The sequence below is a fragment of the Acanthisitta chloris genome, unplaced genomic scaffold, assembly GCF_000695815.1.
Source record: "Acanthisitta chloris isolate BGI_N310 unplaced genomic scaffold, ASM69581v1 scaffold3972, whole genome shotgun sequence".
Taxonomy (NCBI): domain Eukaryota; kingdom Metazoa; phylum Chordata; class Aves; order Passeriformes; family Acanthisittidae; genus Acanthisitta; species Acanthisitta chloris.
The window spans coordinates 7,607-26,404 of NW_008660884.1; the positions used below are offsets into that span (position 1 = coordinate 7,607).

General features: G+C 40.1%; 1 protein-coding gene across 1 annotated transcript in view; it reads left to right on the forward strand.

The window, feature by feature from the left end:
* The first annotated feature begins 383 nt into the window (after positions 1–383).
* The window catches only part of RCAN2 (regulator of calcineurin 2), a 72,477-nt gene continuing 54,062 nt past the window's right edge, over positions 384–18,798 (forward strand). The window contains exon 1 of the mRNA XM_009069986.1: positions 384–608. Coding sequence (XP_009068234.1) covers positions 384–608 — 225 coding nt within the window. The remainder of the gene's footprint in view (positions 609–18,798) is intronic.

The window sequence follows — 18,798 nt, forward strand, 5'->3', positions numbered from 1 at the left end:
ATATGCATTTTCTTCTTAGCCAGCACATTGTTTCCTAAGCTGGCTGCAAGCTCAGAAGCCCCAGCCTGCCTTCCCAGTAACAAACATGGCTCTCTTAAACCCAAAGACTGCACAGTATTTTTTTAAGGCAAGGGACCCTTAAATAATGCCTCACTTCTTGTGTTCATCATCTTGTGCTGATATACTTAGGTCTTTGCTGTTCTAATAAATTAAGCTAAAACCAAGGCCCTTTATGAACCTTGGTGAAACTAGTCTTAGTGCCCTGGGTCAGGGGTTAGTTGTTGCCTTAAAATAATGTGACATTTAGTTTCTTCAAACTAAGAATTTCTGGGTTAACTTGTGTATGTAGCGTAACGGTGTGTCTGTTTTCCATGCTGCCAGGGATGAGGGGAGACTCATACTTCTTTGGAATGCGGGGCCTCGGTCACTACGGCTGCATCCCGGAGGATGGAGGACAGTTCTTACTCTACTCTATAAATGGAGACAACAGTTTAAAGAGATGTTTTGCAGAGGAAGATTTTCATGAAATAATTGATTTCAACGATCTCCCGAATTCTCTCTTTGCCTGCAATGTTCACCAGTCTGTCTTTGAAGATGAGGACAGTAAGGTACAGTGTCAGTTTCCATGTTTTCTGTGTAAGAGAAACCTATGCTTGATATTTGTTTGTGGAAGTTTCATCTGTCTTGCGTAAAGAAACTCAATCACAAATATGACTTCTTTCGAAAGTAACAACAGGGCTCTGCCACGATGTTTATTACAAGAACTTAAAGCCTTTTTATCAGCTGAGGTCAACAAAAATGTTTTTCTTCAGTTTTGCAGAATACTGAAATGCAGGTTTGTGTCTTCATGGCAACTGTAGCTGCAGTCATGGTGGCAGTGGCGAAGTTAAAGATGTGATGCTTTCTCTCACTTGCCAATCACATACCACTGTGATGGGAGGCTGCCTTTCTGTATTTCTCATAGAATTAGAGAATCTTTAGGTTGGAAAAAACCTCTAACATCATCAAGTCCAACTGTTAACTCAGCACTGCCAAGTCCACCACTAAACTGTGTCCCTCAGTGCCACATATGCACATAGCTTTTAAATCACTCTGGGGATGGTGACTCAACCACTTCCCTGGGCAGCCTGTTCCAATGCTTCACAACCCTTTTGTGAAGAAATTTTCCTAATATCCAATCTAAACCTCCCCTGGCATGCCTTGAGACCATTTCCTTATGTCGTACTGATTGCTAATCTGGAAAAGAGACCAGCACCCACCTCACTACAACCTCCTTTCGTGTAGTTGGAGAGAGAGAGAAGGTCTGAAGTGTTTTAAGTTATCTGCAATATGATGTCCTCACTAGCATTCATTTTAGAATTTACAGATTAAATAGAGACAAGAGAAACTTCATATTTTTAACTGCAATTAGTCTGAAATGGAATGTTGAGAACAGCATGCTCTTGAAATAATAATTTTCAACAAATCAACTTTTGCAGGAAGCATTCAGTTCCTGTTTTTTAGCTGAGTATTCTTCCTGATAGAGTTGACAGGAATATATAACTGATAGCTTGGGGCTTTATTGTCTGATGAAATGAGGCTGTGCTAATTGTTTTAGGCACATCTGAGGCTACTTGACTGTCCTGTTCAGAATATTCAATTCAGAAGCAAGCTGGCAGTGGTTAAGTGGGTTTTGGCTGGAACTGTCTGAGGTATCCAGATAAAACTGCAAATTCACTGGGACCAGGTCTTACCAGGATGGGCAAAGTATCTTTAGTGGGGAAATTACCAGATAAAAGAGAGAAAAAACAAGACTTCCAAGGACACAGGCTTCCAGTTAAAGGTACTGAAAGTAGCATCTGTTCAGGCTGCACAAGTGGAATTGTTTTGGCTTAATTTTTTAGGTGTCTTTGTCTTCCATAATACTGCCTTGTTTATGTTTGAGTAATATAAATTAAAATAAAATAAAGGTTCATACCACAGCGCTAAACAAACAGTCATATTTATGTATACAAAATCCTACAGTCTGAATTGCAGTTTTGGAAAACAGTGTCCCATCTTACTGTATGTAAGGCCTTTTGCTATCATGTTCTGCATTTATGTTCTGCCATTTTGCAGAATTTTATCACCATCTGGTAATAAACTTGACGAAAGCTAAAGGGGTCTGAAAGTCCAGTTGTAAAGGCAAAAAACAGGAGCCTGTCTAGAACTGGAGAATCTCTCTTCATCCTGCAGAGATTCTATCCCCACTTGCTCCTGAGCTTTCCCTTTTGAGAGCTGTAGTCTAGTATTTAGCTGATGGCTTAGTTAGAAAATGGAATAGGTGGTTATGTAAGTATGTGGGATAGCAATCCCCAAAGACTTGCAGGACTTAAGGATGTGTCTTAAGAATAGCAGCTGGGTTGTGGAGGTGGATATTCTGTGCCACGTGCAGGTCTGTACACTGTCTGTCGATGCTGTGGATTGAACAGCTCTGTTCTGCAGGTAAGTAGTTACTCCTGTAAGTCTATATTTAACTAGATGGGATTACCTTCAGATTCCTCATTAAACCCAAGAACCTGAGGAGTTGATTATGGCTTTTATTATTCCTATGGAACATGTACTTGTGTTCCCAGTTGATTAATACCCATAATCCTTTCTATTAATAACTGTTGCTGCAAGATAAGAGCATATGTGAATTCAAAATGAAATATTGTCAGGTTACTAAGGTAAAATTTAAAATCTCACATGATCACAGTTAATAAAAGCTGCTAACAATCATATCCTCAATTATATATTGATCCAAAGTATATGTAATGATACACTAAACTTTTTAAAGCTCATACCAGAGTAATGGTTGTATCTACAGTCATTTCATTGTGTTACTCGTTCTACAGGAAGTAAAGTTTTTTTGTTGTGTTTTTGACTCTTACTCCTGACTCCTGCACTTTTAGGAGGAAAGTGAAGGTATGATTGGTTTGGAAGTTACAAGTTAGCTATTAAAGAAAGCCAGAGAAACCTGTCAGTGTAAATGATTGTTTTGGTGTGGTGTCTGATCTTAAATATTTGAATATTATTTATGTAATGAAGTTCTGAGTGGCTTTAGCATGCAACAGTATTAATGTAAGGAATTTGTGCTGGCAGCTTTCAAGTTGTTACCTGAAGTGTCTGAGAGGCCTTTCCCCAGTATTGTGCATCTACAATCCTTCTTAGAAAGGATTCTGTGTTGCCTGCCAAAAGTGATGACAGCATCTGTAGGGAGCCTGAGTTTGGACTTTCATTTTCTGAAGTTGAGGAATTCTTGCAGCTGAAGGCTATGTCCTTTGAAGGCAAAGACACTGTATCAGGCCAGACTTGAGTTTTCTAGCTGGCACCCTGAGGTCTCTCCATAGCAAATTTGAAGAGCTGTGGGCCCTGGGATCTGAAGGAATGTTGCCATCAGTCCTCAAGGAAGTTGCGTAGAAGTGACTGCCCTTAAACACAGGCAGAAAAAGGGGGAATATAGGTTAGTACTGCCTACATGTATCAGATTTTGCTACAGTAACAGAATCTGGTCAAAAATTATTTCCTCACCTTTGAGGCCTATGTTCTTGGAAAGAAATCTCTGCGTAGATGAGGAGAATGCCCCAGATAACTGGGTTGATAACTTGGGCAGTGAAGGATTTGCTCAGGATGGCTTAGCATCTTCACTAGGGTAACAGCTTGCTGGATCAAAGGGAAGTGGCTTTGCTTATCTCCACTCCCATCATGGACAGCCTGCTCCTTTGTACAGGAAATGGAGTTCTACCTCCTTTACAGTGTACTAGAAAATACAGAGCTTTTTAATTTTTAAAAACCAGCAAAGGTGTGAAGTAGATTACCCCACAGGTGTGAAGCAGATTATCCTGTTTCAAAACTAGGGTCACATTCAGCTGTGTCCCCATCACCATCCTGTGTTCTGATCATTTGTTTTGGCATATAAACTGTTAATGGTAGGGGCAGATTATTTTAGTTTTTGCAGTGTGCAGCACTGATTTGGTTGGGTCATGGAAGTCTTACTGTGAAGCAGCTAAAAATAAAATTACTCCTAAACCCTGGGATTTGTTGCATCTCTTGGAAAAATTGATGGGACTACTTACGTGAGTGAGATAGGGCAGAATTGAGACTGTTATTTTTGGCTGATAATGTGACAGAATGGGAGGTGCTGCTCTCTTTAGCTTGTCTGATAAAGCAACTATGTTGGTCAGCCAAAGTGCAATGACTCTGATAACTCCTAAGGGGGCATATGTGTGTGTTTTAGCAGCTAATTGCTGCCCATAGCCCTTAAACTTTCCCGACTGTAACCTTTCTGTTGTGCTTTTGTTATGCGTATTTCACTGCTTTGTAAAGCCATCCTTTCTGTGCTGTGGCTCAAACTTCCTTCAGGCTGAGACGGGTAGGGACACTGTCAAAGTCTCTCATCTTTCTCTCTTAAGATGGTTTCTTCAGATGCTGTAATGCCTCAGGAGGTGCTTACACAAAGCTGTCATTATTAGAATATGCTTACGTGAGGGCAGGATATGTTTCCTCAAGCTGTTTTAGAGGCTCTGTGCTCCTTTTTTTCCCCCCTATTCCTTTGGCTGAAATTGAAAGGAGCACCGATTAAACTTGATAGTTTTTATTTCAGTTAAAGAATGATTCATCAGTTTCAGAGCATTTTAGTTAGGTTGAAGCTGCCTAGGAAATACTAACTGAAGTCCATTAAGTGCTTTTTCTTGCCAATGTAATTTAAACCAATAGGAGATATTGTTGTTATTTTTGCATGAGAAATATAGTGATCAAAACTGTGTCCAGTTCTGGACTTCCCACTACTAGGAAGACATAGATATACTGGAGAGGCCATCAAGGTGAAGGGACTGGAGCCTGTCTGCTATGAAGAAAGGCCAAGAGAGCTGGAACTGAGCTAGAGAAGAGAAGGTTCAAGTGGATCTTACCAGTGTATATAAACACCTGAAGACAGGGTACAAAGACAACTCCAGGCACTTTTCAGTAGTGTCAAGTGCCAGGCCAAGGGCATAAACTGAAACACAGAAGGTTGCCTCTGAACATCAGGGAACACTTTTTTACTGTGATGGTAACTGAGTGCTGGCACAGGGTGCCCAGGGATGTGGTGCAGTCTCTCTCTCCGTGGAGGTATTCCAAAGCTATCTGGACATGGTCCTGGGCAGCTGGGCTCTAGATGACTGTGCTTGGGCAGGGGTGGATTGGACAAGATAACCTCCAGAGGTCACTTCCAACCTCCATCAGTCTGTGATTCTGTGAACATTTGTTGGCATGTATCCTATTTCTTCTGATGAAAAGGGTCAGTGTGTGAATGCAAGATTGGGAAATAAAGGTGATTAAAAATGCATTTCCTGAACCATGAGATTATTGGAGGCTGGGTGGGGAAGGAAAGAGAAGTCAAACCAACAAGTCAATGGAAAAGATAATCCTACTTTAATAGAAGGACTTTACTATGAAAACAGTTACTATTTTCATGAGGGATTCTTTCACAGTACAACTTTATTTACATATATTGAGTGACTACTTGCTCTTACTGCAATAGGCTGTGTTAGACTTCCTTTGACTTTTTTTTTTTCCCCCTAAAAAAATATTTTGTAGAACTTGGGCCTTGAAAAATATTTAAGGCTACCTCAAATGAGTGCTGGAATATTTGTCAAAGGATGATGCTTTAAGAGAACTCTGTAGCCTTACTTGGAAAGGCTCTTTTCCTTAGTACTTGCACTCAGTTTCTCAACAAAGCACATCTTCATGCTGCTATTTTTATTTTTAAGGTGCAGTAAAAGACACTGGACAGCTCAGTGGTCTGTCTGTTGCCTTTAACTTTTATATGTTAATTCTGGAACTGAAACTTTCTGCTAATGCTTTGACTCTGATGCAGATAATTGAAATGTGCCTGTTCAGTGCTCCTTTTAAACAAAGTGGAGCCAGTGTGTCTGCTGCCATGTGTGAAATGCTTCTTTGGTTCCCTTTTCCTCGAGGCTAATTCAAGGCATGATCTGGGAAGCTCTAGGCAGGCTTTATGTCTGCAGGGGAAGATCTGGTCCTTTTGACTTAATTTTTAAAAATCTAGATTGTGAAGCCAGAATCTCTTTGGTCATATTACATCACTGAAGCCTCTAGGTGTTGAGTCATCATTATATTTAAAGGGTGGCACACTTCCTTTTAGTCTAATATTAGTATTCAAGCCTGGACTCAGTGGAAGGTCACCCTAGCAGAGATGAAGTCACACTCCAAGGCTGGAAAGGAACGCAGGCTTCATTCTGTCTTCCTGGTACACTTGCTGTTCCTTTGTTTTACTTTCAGTTTTTCTGCCTTTTAAGGTTGTTAGTGGTTGATGTGATAACATTATCAGAAACTGCCACTTGAAGCAGACTGTGCCTTGTGCTGCAGAATCTCTACCTAGTTTGCTTTGTCCTGCTTTATAAATGGGATAAATGTTATTCCCTGACATTCTATAAAAATGGAAGTGTTTCTTGACTTACACTGTCTATGCATGTAATGAAATGAAAATGCAGAGAGCTTGCAAAGAAGGACATGGCTCCTGTAGCCTTCCGTGAATCATAACTGCCCTCTGGGAATCCTATTTTGTACTCTTCCCTGGGTGGTGGTTTACAGACAGCTAAGCACTGCCTTTTTGTATAATCATGGAAGCACTAGAATAAAGCTATTGGGGGCTGTTCTTGCTCTGAAAAGCATGCAGTCTAAATTTCTTTTTCCAGTGTATTACTTCTTTTCTGTAACTAATTTCAAATACTCTTCCTATGAACTATCTCGGTGCAATGCAGTATTTTGTCTGAAAAGACCTGTGACCTTCCATGCTCTGCATCTGATATCCCATCTGCCTGCTGGAGTGATAATCCTGACTTTTTCAGCCTTATTCTCTCTACAACTGGAAAACTGGAAAAAGTTCTGTCTACAACTGGAAAAGAGCTATTGATATTTGTCCTTAAAATGGCCTTAAATTGAAGTAGGGTAGGTTGATACTAGATATTCAGAAAAAATTCTTTACCATAATGGTGGTGAGGCACTGGCACAGGTTGCCCAGAGAAGCTGTGGATGCCCCATCCCTGTTGGTGTTCAAGGCCAGGTTGGATGGGGCTTAGAGCAACCTGGTCTAGTAGAAGGTGTCACTGCCCATGGCCAGGGGTTTTGATCTAGATGATTTTTGATGTCCCTTCCAACCCAAACTGTTATATGGCTTTATATTTGTCATGCATAAACCTTCCTTACATTACTTCCCACTGTAGCTGCTAGAACTTGCCGGTCAGCTCTGTATTGGCACATGGAATGGAATGTGGTGTAACAGCTCCTCTGTGGAGCTCTTGTTCTGTGCTTTACTCATAGGTCAGTTGTGAATTCTATTGAAGAGTTCAGATAAGAAAAGCAGTAGCTTCATGAAGTTGCACATACTGTAGCTTATGAACTATCTAAACACAACTGTCAGTAAGATCCACAAAGCATCTGAGTGTCTGGAACTCTGTAGGTCTCAACCCTTGGTAATGGTAAGGTGCTGAGGCTTCACTGGAGAAAGGGCAGTAGGGAAGTTAACCTTCATTGACATTTAGGACTTACTGAGTATTCATTCTGGTTTGGAGGGAGAAAATGAATTAATTTTGATTGGTATGGTTTGCATATTCAGAATTTTAATACATATTTATAAAGAGATTATTTAAGGTTGCTCTTGTAGCTGTTAACAAGACAGTTTGCATTCATATATGTATATAGGGTTTGATGGGAATTTCCTCTGAGGTGATCTGCAGAATTTCTAAAGGAGCTGTAAGGAGTTGTTTGTCTAGTTTAGTCATTCCTTCCATCCTCCCTCTTGGCTGGTTTTGGCTTTTACCAAAAGGCTTTGGCATTTCTACTGTTTCTCTGGAAATATGCATAAGCTTTATGATTTGATAGCCACCAAAGAAACGTGAAGGGCATACTGAGGTGGGGCACTTGTAACAGCCCACTGCGTCCCATGCAAGCAGTAGGTACACTTGGTCACCATTATCCCACTGGCATCCAGGAATTACCAAGCTCTGAATATTCCTCAATTCAATCAATGTTTAATTCCTGTGATGAAAATGTGTTGTGGTGTTTTGTGGGGTTGGTTTGTTTTGTTGTTTTATTATACAAACAAAAAACTGTCAACCAACCAAAAAGCAAGCAACAAGTATTTCTGAGCCTGAAAGGCCACTGTCTGCAATGTGGATGCTCTCTCACAATTTATACAGTACTTGAGGTTATTTTCCCATCCCTGCACAGGGTACTTGGTAGCACAAATGCCCTTGTTTCGATGGGAGAATGTGCCTGGCAAAAAACCAACTGGGTTAAAGGTAGGCCTGTGTTCCTTGCAGCTGAAATTTGGAGTAGTGCTTCAAAGTGGCTAACTATACTAGTAGTTTGTAAATTACAAAAATAAACTGATTAATGTTCTTTCCAGAACACTCAAGACAGCAGTTACTGTCTGCTTTTTAAATTTGGAAACGTACTTTTTTCCTTAAGAGCAACTATGGAAAAATTCTTCTAATGCTGGCTTTCTGTGGTCGTGTTCTACCCTGTAGTCTTGAGGGAATGCATTATCTCAAACCAGGGTGGGTGGGAAAACTTTCCTGGGAAAAGACCATTCAGGGTAAGCATTTCAATTTTTTTTTGTACAGGAATATGATTTTCTTATCGGCTTGACTAAAATATACAGAGTTTTGAATAATGAGACATTTTAACAAAGGTGTTGGTAAATCCATGCCAAGGTTTGAGACATTCTCTTATGGCATGAGAAAATAGGCTCTGGGAGCCACAGGAAATTGCAAGGTCTTATGTATAAGTCAGTAAAGAATCATTCTCTTAATTACTCCTTTCTCTAGCACAATGGACATTGTAGGATAAACTCTGGGTAGGTCTGATTTAGATATCCCTAAACACTATACAAATTTAGATTAAAATTCCACTTTGCAGTTATTTGTCTCCTGTGGTATGTTGAACTGAATTCCTGGACTCAAATGCCTTTTGATATTTAAGGAAGTTGGGTCTGGCCTGGAACACTGAGGCTAGTGTGGCTTTCTTCTGAGCTCCAGCAGTGTTAGCTGGAACAGGGAGTTCAACCAGGGACTTCTGTTGACAGAAGTTTTGGTGGTGGTGGTTTTTACCTTCTCATTATCCTGCTTGAAAATATCAGTTTGACTGCATGTATATAGAATACTGAGCCTTTTTTTTTTTTTCCCATGATGGTAGCAGGATGTGCCACTTTCTGGGATGATAAGCAGGAGAACTTGGCAGCGATCTCTCTATGCAAGTTTATTCTATTTCCTAAGTTTGAGAGGTTTGGATTTATTCTAACTGGTGATACTTGCTATTCTTGACCAGTGTTACTTCTGTTTGTTTTGTTCTCCTTTTTTTCTTGTCTGGCAGTCTAAGGTGTAGCATTTTTATAAAGCAATATAAAACCAAGGAGATGGACACCAGATCACACTTGGAATAAACCACAGCCAGGAACTTCCTTGTGTTTAATTGAAACTTATGCTGGCACACTGTGTATTAAAGCAAGAAGTCAACCCTTCTGGTATCTGGTGATACAAGCAGGAGTTACAGCTCTAAAGGGGAAAAGCTGCCTTTATGTAATTTGTATAAAAGTATTTGATTTGTTCCAGCAAGTAGTTCTTATCAACAAATATCTGCTAATAACCAAACGAAGTTTTGCCCTTCATCCAGCAAACTGTCACTTTGAAGTCAACAAAAATACTGGTTTTGTAGCTGATAGTAATCAAAAAGTGCAGTAAAGCCATTCTAATGTGGTTAAGGCAGCAGCTGTTCCTTATTTTAATACCATCAGAGGTCCTAATCCATCCACAAATTCTGATATCAGTTTTCTGGCCCAAGGAAAAGACATCTAAATGAAGGTCAACCTTCATTAGCAGCGCACAGACACTGCATGTACAGGAGCAACATTCTGGCTTAATCACATTCAAAACAGTAAATTTGCAACATTACCAGTTATTTAAGGGAATTTCACTAATCTTTCATATAAAATATGTTAAGAACACTGCACCAGAGTTTAATTAATAAATGAATGCTTAGTAGAGGTGGGTAAAATGGGGATGGCTTGAGGAGGAATATTGTCTTAGAAAATGAGGAGTATGGGAAGGTGGTTAGAGGTAAAACAGTGGAGAAGGGAGAGATGGCAGCTTTAGGATTGTGGCACTGATTAAGACAAATTCTGCAAAATATTTGAGCACAAAGATGGGAGATGAGAGTGAAAGGAATTACCAATTACTTGGTGCATTTGAAAACATGTTTTCTTCCGTACCAGATGAATTCCAGTTGATGGAAATTTTAGCATTTGTTACAGTAGTGCAAGGGTTTCTCCATGGTGGTGTTCTTAGATCTAATCCTTGGGCAACAGATCTGCTGGAAAACTATACCATTCCATCAGCTGAGGAGTTTGTTGAAGCTCTCAGTTCCCTGTGTAGTATGAGTGCATGAATGGTTTTCAAAGTAAGGTATCTTGTCCTTTTTTTTTAATGGTCTTGCTTTAATGTGATTACTTTTTGGTTTGGTTCTTCTAATTTGACTGCATTTTCTGGACACTTAACCCTGCTTAAGTTACATGACTTGTGATTGGGCTTTGAAACTTAATACAATAGCAGAGGCATTGCAGATGTGGTAGATGGGGCGTGTGTGTCTCAGAGGGATAAGAGAAACCTTGCATGTGATAGAGACTAATGAGCTGGAAGTTAATATGGCAGTAGGATGGGAAAAAGGAATTACAGTATCCCTGGCAAGAGAGTAATGAAGGCATCTATTACCCTGCAGCAGGGTGGATTCACGTTGGTATGCGCTGTCTTTAACGGGCCTTGCACTGCGTTTTAAAAGCATAAAGACATTGTAAGACTGCAGTATGCAATCGTTTAGAAACTGTTCTGCATTTCATGCTACTAGAACTAATACTGGGGAGAAATCTGATGGTTTTGTCCCTCTGCTTCGAGTGTGTGGCTGGCTTACAAGGAAAGAACAAAACTGGAAGCTTCAGAAGATGCTAGGAAATGAGGTATCAGCTCCCGACTGAGGGGGAGTTGGCCCTGTTTTAAGGCCTCAGTAACAGACTGGTGTGCACCATGGGACTACCTTCCAAAAGCCACAATGAAGTCAAGCAATGTGTGTCTCTTCTGTTTTTATTCTTCGTGACCCCTTTGAATGCTGATTATTTTTCTACTTTTCAAGATGTTTCTTCTTAAAGCTTTTGGGTTTTTTTTTTGGTTTTGTTTAACAGCTGGAGTTCATGGTATCCCTGACTGAAAGTACAGTCAGTTCACTCAGGCTGAAATACCACCAGTGTTGAAGTGAAGGGAATGGGTATTTCACATGGCTGAGATTGTGTTGCATTGAGCCACAGGGCTGTCTAAATCAGCCTTCTGCCAGTTTGGGAACTGGAGTTATTTTTACTTGGTTTTCCTTCAGTTCCTGGGTCAGGGCCATGTACAGATGGAACACTGACACCACGCAGGCCCTGGCCCAGGGGATGCCTCCTATGCAGTATCAAACATTTTTCATGTGCATTAGCGAGTTTACTTTCTTCTGACACTGGTTGCTTTTGCTTTCTTGCCTTTGCAATGCATTTGGGTGGACTCTCCCAAGAATGTCTCTTTAAAAAGCACAGAGACAATTCAGGTTATATAATGATTATATGCTTTAATGTGCAACTTCTAGACATTCTGTTCTTATGTGCTAGTGATCCCGATCCTCTGGATAAATGAGCAGGAGTGTTGCTCACTGTCAGACTTAGAGGTTTTGGTCATAAACAGTTTCAAATTCCTTAAAAGTCTGCTGCTGCCAACAGGAGCTTCAGAAATATGTCACAGAGCAGTGTTATGCTGTCCTCCCTTCCTGTGTCCTTCTGGAATTCCCTTTATCTTTTGTATCTGTAGCTACAAATCTTCCTTTCAGATATGTCTTTACCTGTAGTGTCCATTATACCTGCTGTGTGCTCTGTGATGCAGCTGCTTCCATGTACACTCTAATTGCTCCTGTTTGTCTCACAGTTAGAGGGAGAAACACAGCACAAATGGTACAGAAGTATTTTTTAGGAAGATAATCTGTCTTCCTTTTTTATATTCCACTTCCAAATGATTTAAATAATAAAGCTTAGACCTTTTAATAAGTCTTTCCCAAATAAATTGTTTTATTCTTCACTGATTGTGTTAATCTATCACCATTACTGTTTTTCTGACTCCCTGCTGGTTTATGACCTACATATAGCAGATGCAGTGTGTCCTGTGCATGTATTTAGATTTTGGGAAATTTTTGTGGAGCTGTCACTTACTGAAGCATAGTTCTGATTATCTATTCAAAACCCTACTGCACTGTAGACTTTCTGTTGATTTGAGATGTGAGATCTGACGTTGTGTAGTGACAACAAAAGCAACAGCTGAAAATAGCTTGTCTAAGCAATGTCTGTGTTTTGTGTGTTTACTTCAGGTCTAAGAATTAAATCCTTATCTGATACTTGTTAGTCTTGAAACAGAGAGAGATGGATATCTGCCTTATCAGTACCTTTACTGAAGATGAGATTTTTCTGGAGCATGTCTCTTCCATTCCTAGCACAACTCTGTATTTTTCCATCCCATTCTTTCTCTTACAAACTGGGAAGTAAAAAACCAGCCTTGCTCAGATCTGCACACTTGGTATAAGAATTAATCTCATGTGAAAAACCCAACTAATTCCTTTCTAGTAGTATAACTGAAGGGGAGAAGAGATGATGGAGTCTGAACACAAACATTGGCAGGCACTAGATTCTCAGAAAATTCTTCATAAACTCAGTCGTATGAAGACAGTGACGTCTTCAGGATTTTATGTATTTTAGGCACTGCAAATACAGTTTCTGGATAGGCTGATCTCTTAAAAATATTCAGTACCTGCTTTGGTTTTTTTTTTACTTCTGCATTAGTGGTTAATGCCCTCCCTACCTTGCTTTGTTTTTGAAGGACCTTCAGGTATCCTTTATCCATGTTCTTGTAGCATATGGACTGCTGTTAACTCCAGACCTGTAAAACATGAGTTGTGTCAGTGTTCTGTGATACTGACTTTTAGGAAAACTCTAGGCTCTTGTTAATGCTTCCTGTGTTTTTGAGCTTTATGGTATAGCTGAGTCAGCATCTGTATGTGGTTTTTCTTTTTTTCTATTTTTTTTTTTTTTTTAGGTCATGCCTCAGGTGTGTGTTTAGTGAGGTGAGAGGGTATATTTGAAACTAGCATTCTCACACAGATGCATCATTTCTGAAAAGTGGGGTGGAATGTAAGATTAAAATTATGAAAGTGTAAGCACTGTTCCACTTGTGATCTCTCTTTGCACTTAATAATCATGCAGCAAGTCACCTTGATAGTGAAGATAAACTTAATTTATAAACATTTAAACTGTTTACACTATACAGAGGAAAATCCTGGCTGGTAGGGAAGAAAACCTCCACACACTGTGAATAATGCAGTGTGTGTGAGCTGAAGGCTCTCAGGGTGTGTGCGCTCTGGTTGTACCGAGGGCCATGGGTGCCATCTGCTGACTCCTTCATGCACCACACAGCTCTTCCACTGTGGGAAGAGGGAAAGATAAGGTTCCTGAAGGAATGTAGTTTAAAATACCCTGCCACTTGAATAGTAAATACAAAATACAGTTTTTAATCCTTGCTGGTTTTGTGCAGTATGAGCAACAGTATTCACCTAAATGTATTTCAGCTTCATGCAGACCCGCAAAAGTTTTTCAGAGTAATTATTATCATTTTCACTTTTCTTTTGCAGTGTTTTTGCTGAAAGTGAACCTAAGTTTTAAGTTCTGCAGTGCGTTGTGGCTCAGTGTCTGAATCCAGCTTCTAGCTGTGCACTTCTATGCTCAGCATTTCTGAAATCTTTCCTCGTTCCACGAGTTATATCCCATCAGTGGTATCCCATATATAGCTAGGACGTGAGATTGAAATATTTTTTGTCGTTGTGCATGCTTGCAAACCTGGTAAAATAGGTTCTGTTGTCCTTTGTGAACATCCCAGCAGCACTGCAACCTAAGGTGGTATAAATAGATGACTATACCTCATTTAGTAACAAAGCTGAGAAAAGGGGCAAGCTGAAGGAGAACAGCTCAGCTAGCCCCTAGAGCAGTGTATAACCTACTTATTAAACTGATTTTAAAGGCAACTTCTGTTTTGTCTTGTTTGTCATAGTTTCATTTAAGACTTGAAATCAATTTATTGCTTTGGGCCACTCAACTGAATGTTGGTGAGTATCTACTGAGAAGGAAGTCAATCCTAATAAGCATGGCAGTGTGCTGTCGAATGCTTAGTCTTGGGCTGCTGTAAATCAAATCATGTTCTGGCAAGGGCTCCAGCACTATAAATGTAAGATAATGTTTTTAGCTGAGTTGTTATAATGGTCCATGACATGCTTTTGGCTGAGGACAAATAGTACTTTCCCTAACAACTTCAAGGCAAGTTTGGGAGTCTGCGTGGTCCCAGCAATCATTACCAATAGCCATTTCGGAAGCTAAGAGTGAACAGTTTCCTGGAAACTGTGGAAAAGACTCCTAAGATCATCAAGCCCAACCCACCCCTGCCAAGTCCACCACTAGACCGTGTCCCCAAGTACCACATCCACACACCTTTTGAACCCTCCTAGAGATGGTGTTTGCAGCAGTTCCCTTCCTGGCCTGTTCCAAAGCGGGGCAACCCTTTCAGTGAAGAAATTTTCCCTAGTATCTAATCTGAACCTTCTCTGGAGCAACTTGAGGCCTCACCCTGTCACTTGTTACCTGGGAGAAGAGATGAACCCTCACCTGACAGTAACCTCCTGTCAGGTAGTTGTAGAGAGGAAATGTATCCTGAGAATGATTTAAGGCACTTACCATGACTTGTTGTTATAGGCAGCTCCTGGCCGTTTTTTTCCCTTGGTAAAGAAAAGGAGGGAAATACTGTTACATTGAGATGATTAAAATTGATCCATATTTATGCATATTTATTGTCTTACTTGTCAAAGCCCTATTGAACTGTATAGGATTATTTGAAAGCAAGGTAATGCATAAGATGGATAAAGTTTCAGCCTGGCTTAGATGAATGGGATCAGCTGAAGTATGTAGTAGTAAATTATTTAAATATATTTTCAGTGTGTTTTGTACAAAATGAGAAGATTGAGTACTTGTGCTGTTCCTAGCCCAGCCATGGTAAGGAGACTGTTTTTGTTAAAAATAACATGATAAAATAGTCTAGTTTTAACATTGTATCTTCTAATTTAAGAATATATCACTTGTGTCTTCTCCACTTGACTGGTTAGGGAGGTGGGGGGAAATCTTTGGTATTCTCATCTTTTGGGGAGAGGAAGGATGTCCTCCAGGTATGCACAGACATACTTAGCGGAGTTAATTTGTACCTAATGGGTACAGTCACTATCTAAAGCATAAAGATAGCTAAGTAAATGAATGGACTGAAGATAATGCTTCCTGGAATATTTGAATACATCACTAGTTTTAAATGCATAAAACATTTTTGGGAAAAAAATCAAATTTTCAAGCCTTGCAAACAGAAGGACGTGTCTCTTTGATGTGATTATTGATTATCTTAAGCATGTTAGGACTGTGATGCTTGTTAGTACAGCACCTAATACTATGTGCTGGACCCTGGAGAAATAAACACCACCAAAATGAATAATATAATGCTAGCGATGCCAGGAACATTTTTTTTCTGGGTAGATATGACTCATGTCCCTCTAATACCTTAAGTATCTTGGTGATATCATTTCATATTTATACAACTTTGACTTTTAAATGAATCCCAAGCCAGATCATTTAATTACGAACTTCCTGCTTTAAGGTAGTATTTAAAAATGGTTTTACTGTGTGTAGGAAAAAAATTAGCTTAATATATTTCCATGAACTGAGTGCAATGATTACTTTTTAATGTATTCTGAGTATGTAAGGACAAATAATAAATCTTCTTACCAGTTTGATTTTTCTTATTCTGCACTTCCCCCCCCCCCCCCCATGTTGCACGTACATGTGTATGTAGTGGATGTGCTTACTTCAGGAAAATAATTGTGGTTGCAGAAGAATTTTTATTTTATTTGCAAAGTTATTTACTCTTAACTGGAATTCAACCCTGTATACGTCTTATTTCTGTTGGCAGTACTGCAACAACCTCTAGGGATGGGAGAGAGAATTAGAAGGGTATGTGTATGTAGTGGATGTGCTTACTTCAGGAAAATAATTGTGGTTGCAGAAGAATTTTTATTTTATTTGCAAAGTTATTTACTCTTAACTGGAATTCAACCCTGTATACGTCTTATTTCTGTTGGCAGTACTGCAACAACCTCTAGGGATGGGAGAGAGAATTAGAAGGGTAAAAGCTAAGCTAGGTCATGGGTTGAGATAGACATTTTAACAGGGAAAGCAAAAGCTGCACACACAAGCAAAGCAAAACGAGGACTTAATTCACTGCTTCCCACAGACAGGAGGTGTTCAGCCATCTCCAGGAGAGCAGGGCCCCATCACATGTAATGGTTACTTGGGAAGACAAATGCCATCACTTCAAACATCCCACCCTTCCTCCTTCTTTCTCCCACTTTATATACTGAGCATGATGTCATATGGTATGGAATATCCCTTTGGTCAGTTTGGGTCACCTGTCCCAGCTGTGTCTCCTCCCAATCTCCCATGCATCCCCACCTTCCACACCCAGTGTGGCAGTACGAGGAGCAGCAAAGGCCTTGGCTCTGTGTAAACTCTGCTCAGCAATAACAAAAATATCTGCATTATCAACCCTGTGTTCAGCTCAAATCCCAAACATAACCTAATCCAGCACATTGACTTTGGATGTTTAGCAGTGTCTGTGATGAATTACATTGTAGTTGAGAGTTATGTAAATGTAGTGAGGTATTTAAATGTACTTGCAATGATGTTTAAGTGGCAGTCAATAAGGAGTCAACATGAGAAATGTCAAACAAAAGCAAGGGAGTCTTCTTGAAGCTCTTGGCAATGCAAAGTATATTGAGAATTTGACTTCTCTCTAGGTTATTCTGAGTTTATAAGCAAGCAGACTTTCCTGCTCTTCCTCATGCAAATAATAATTATGAACATGTAATAAGAAGGTCTGAAACCAACAAATTCCTTTTTGAATTTGAGGGTGGTAGCAAGTGCCCATTTACCTGAGCAGAATGGCAAGTGCTTTATTTGTTGCATCCATGTAGTGGACAGATACATGCTTTGTCCTCCCCAGGAGTGTTCCCCAAATTATCATTGCTATCCTGAGTAATCAAGTTCCTGCATTGTATCCTCACAGGATCACAGACACATTGATTGGAATGGATGTCTGGAGGCATCTGGTCCAGCCTCTAGCTCAAAATTTAGGTTTATTGTCAGCACTAGTTGAGGTCAGCTCTGACTTTTTTCATCAGTTCTTGCAAACCTCCGTGAAACTCCAAAGCCTTTCTGGGCAGATGACATCTGTATGACCCTTCAAGTGAAATTTTTTTTTCTTAAATTTAAGGCTTTACCCCTTATTTACTACTTTATATTCATTTGCTCTTTCAGCAAATTTGCAATTTGTCTTGTTGTCCTGAGTCCCTAGGATGATAGCAAGCAGTCTTTGCCCTCACTGACCCTTGTGATATTCTGCTTGTTATTTGTTGTAAGTGAATGTTGAGCACTTGATAATTAGTGTTTCAGCCTGTCAGTTCAGCTAGTTCTCAACCCATTTTAACAGTCTGTTCATGCATCTCATACCTCCTCAACTCACAAATGAGATCATTGGGTCAGGATTTAGATAAGTCGATCTTACTCAAAGCTCTTTAAAGTGCTTATGAAACAGGTGATATTTGCATTATATTTGAATGCTTAGGATTAGCATATTTTTTCTTGTATCTGTGATTTTGTTTTGGTTTTTTTTCATGTCTGGGACTGACTGACGGAGAAAGCTCAGTTTGCCTTCTGTAAGCTACTGGACCCTGAAACCTGAACTGCTGAACAGCCAGAGAGATATTATTTCTTCCTTGCAAGCAGCTGAGCCCTAGGAAAGTCAGGCATTCAGAATGGGAATTAACAGGGGAGAAAGGTGAAGAGGAAGAAACCTGCAGTGCAATGGAGTTTTGGGAAGAGCTGGGAGCTGAAGCACAAGCTGCAGAGATACTGGAAAGGGACTTCCTGGGGAACCAGAGAACATGCTGAGTTTTCTGCAGTGCAGGAAGCCACTTTGTCGCGGGATGGAAAGCCACCCACAGGGTAACTGTTCTATCTCTGAGGATGCAGCAGACAGGGGTAAATTTGCTTCCAACTGTGTTTCATTTCTGTTTTCTCACTGTGAGGCTTCTGTATTTTAAAATGTTCAGATTCTAGTCTTCAGTCACTGCTAACTGCATTATGTGCTACGTCAGCAGGAGCAGAGCCAGCAGGCTGAAGGAGGTGATTTATTTACTTGTGAAGCAACATGTGGGATAATGTGTCCTGTTTTGGGCTCCCCTGTACAAAAAAAAAAAGATGTAGACAAACTGAAGAGAGTCTGAACAGGGACACTGAAGGAGCACGTAACATGTGAAGAGGCTGTCTGGGGAGGTTGGCTTTGTTCAGCAGTCTAAGGAGAAGAGTAATTCTCAAGAGGGACTTAGATGTTTACCACTAAGTGAGTGTAGAGAAGAGACAAGCCAGACTCTTCTTGCAGGTGCACCATGGAAGGGCAGAAGGCAGCAAACAAACTCAGTTAGAATTTCCCATGTCACACCTTATAATGAGAGACAGTTTTCATAGTGAGTAAGCACTGAATCAAGCTGCTGAAGGAGGCTGAGAAACCTCCATCTTTGAAAGATTTTTTGGGA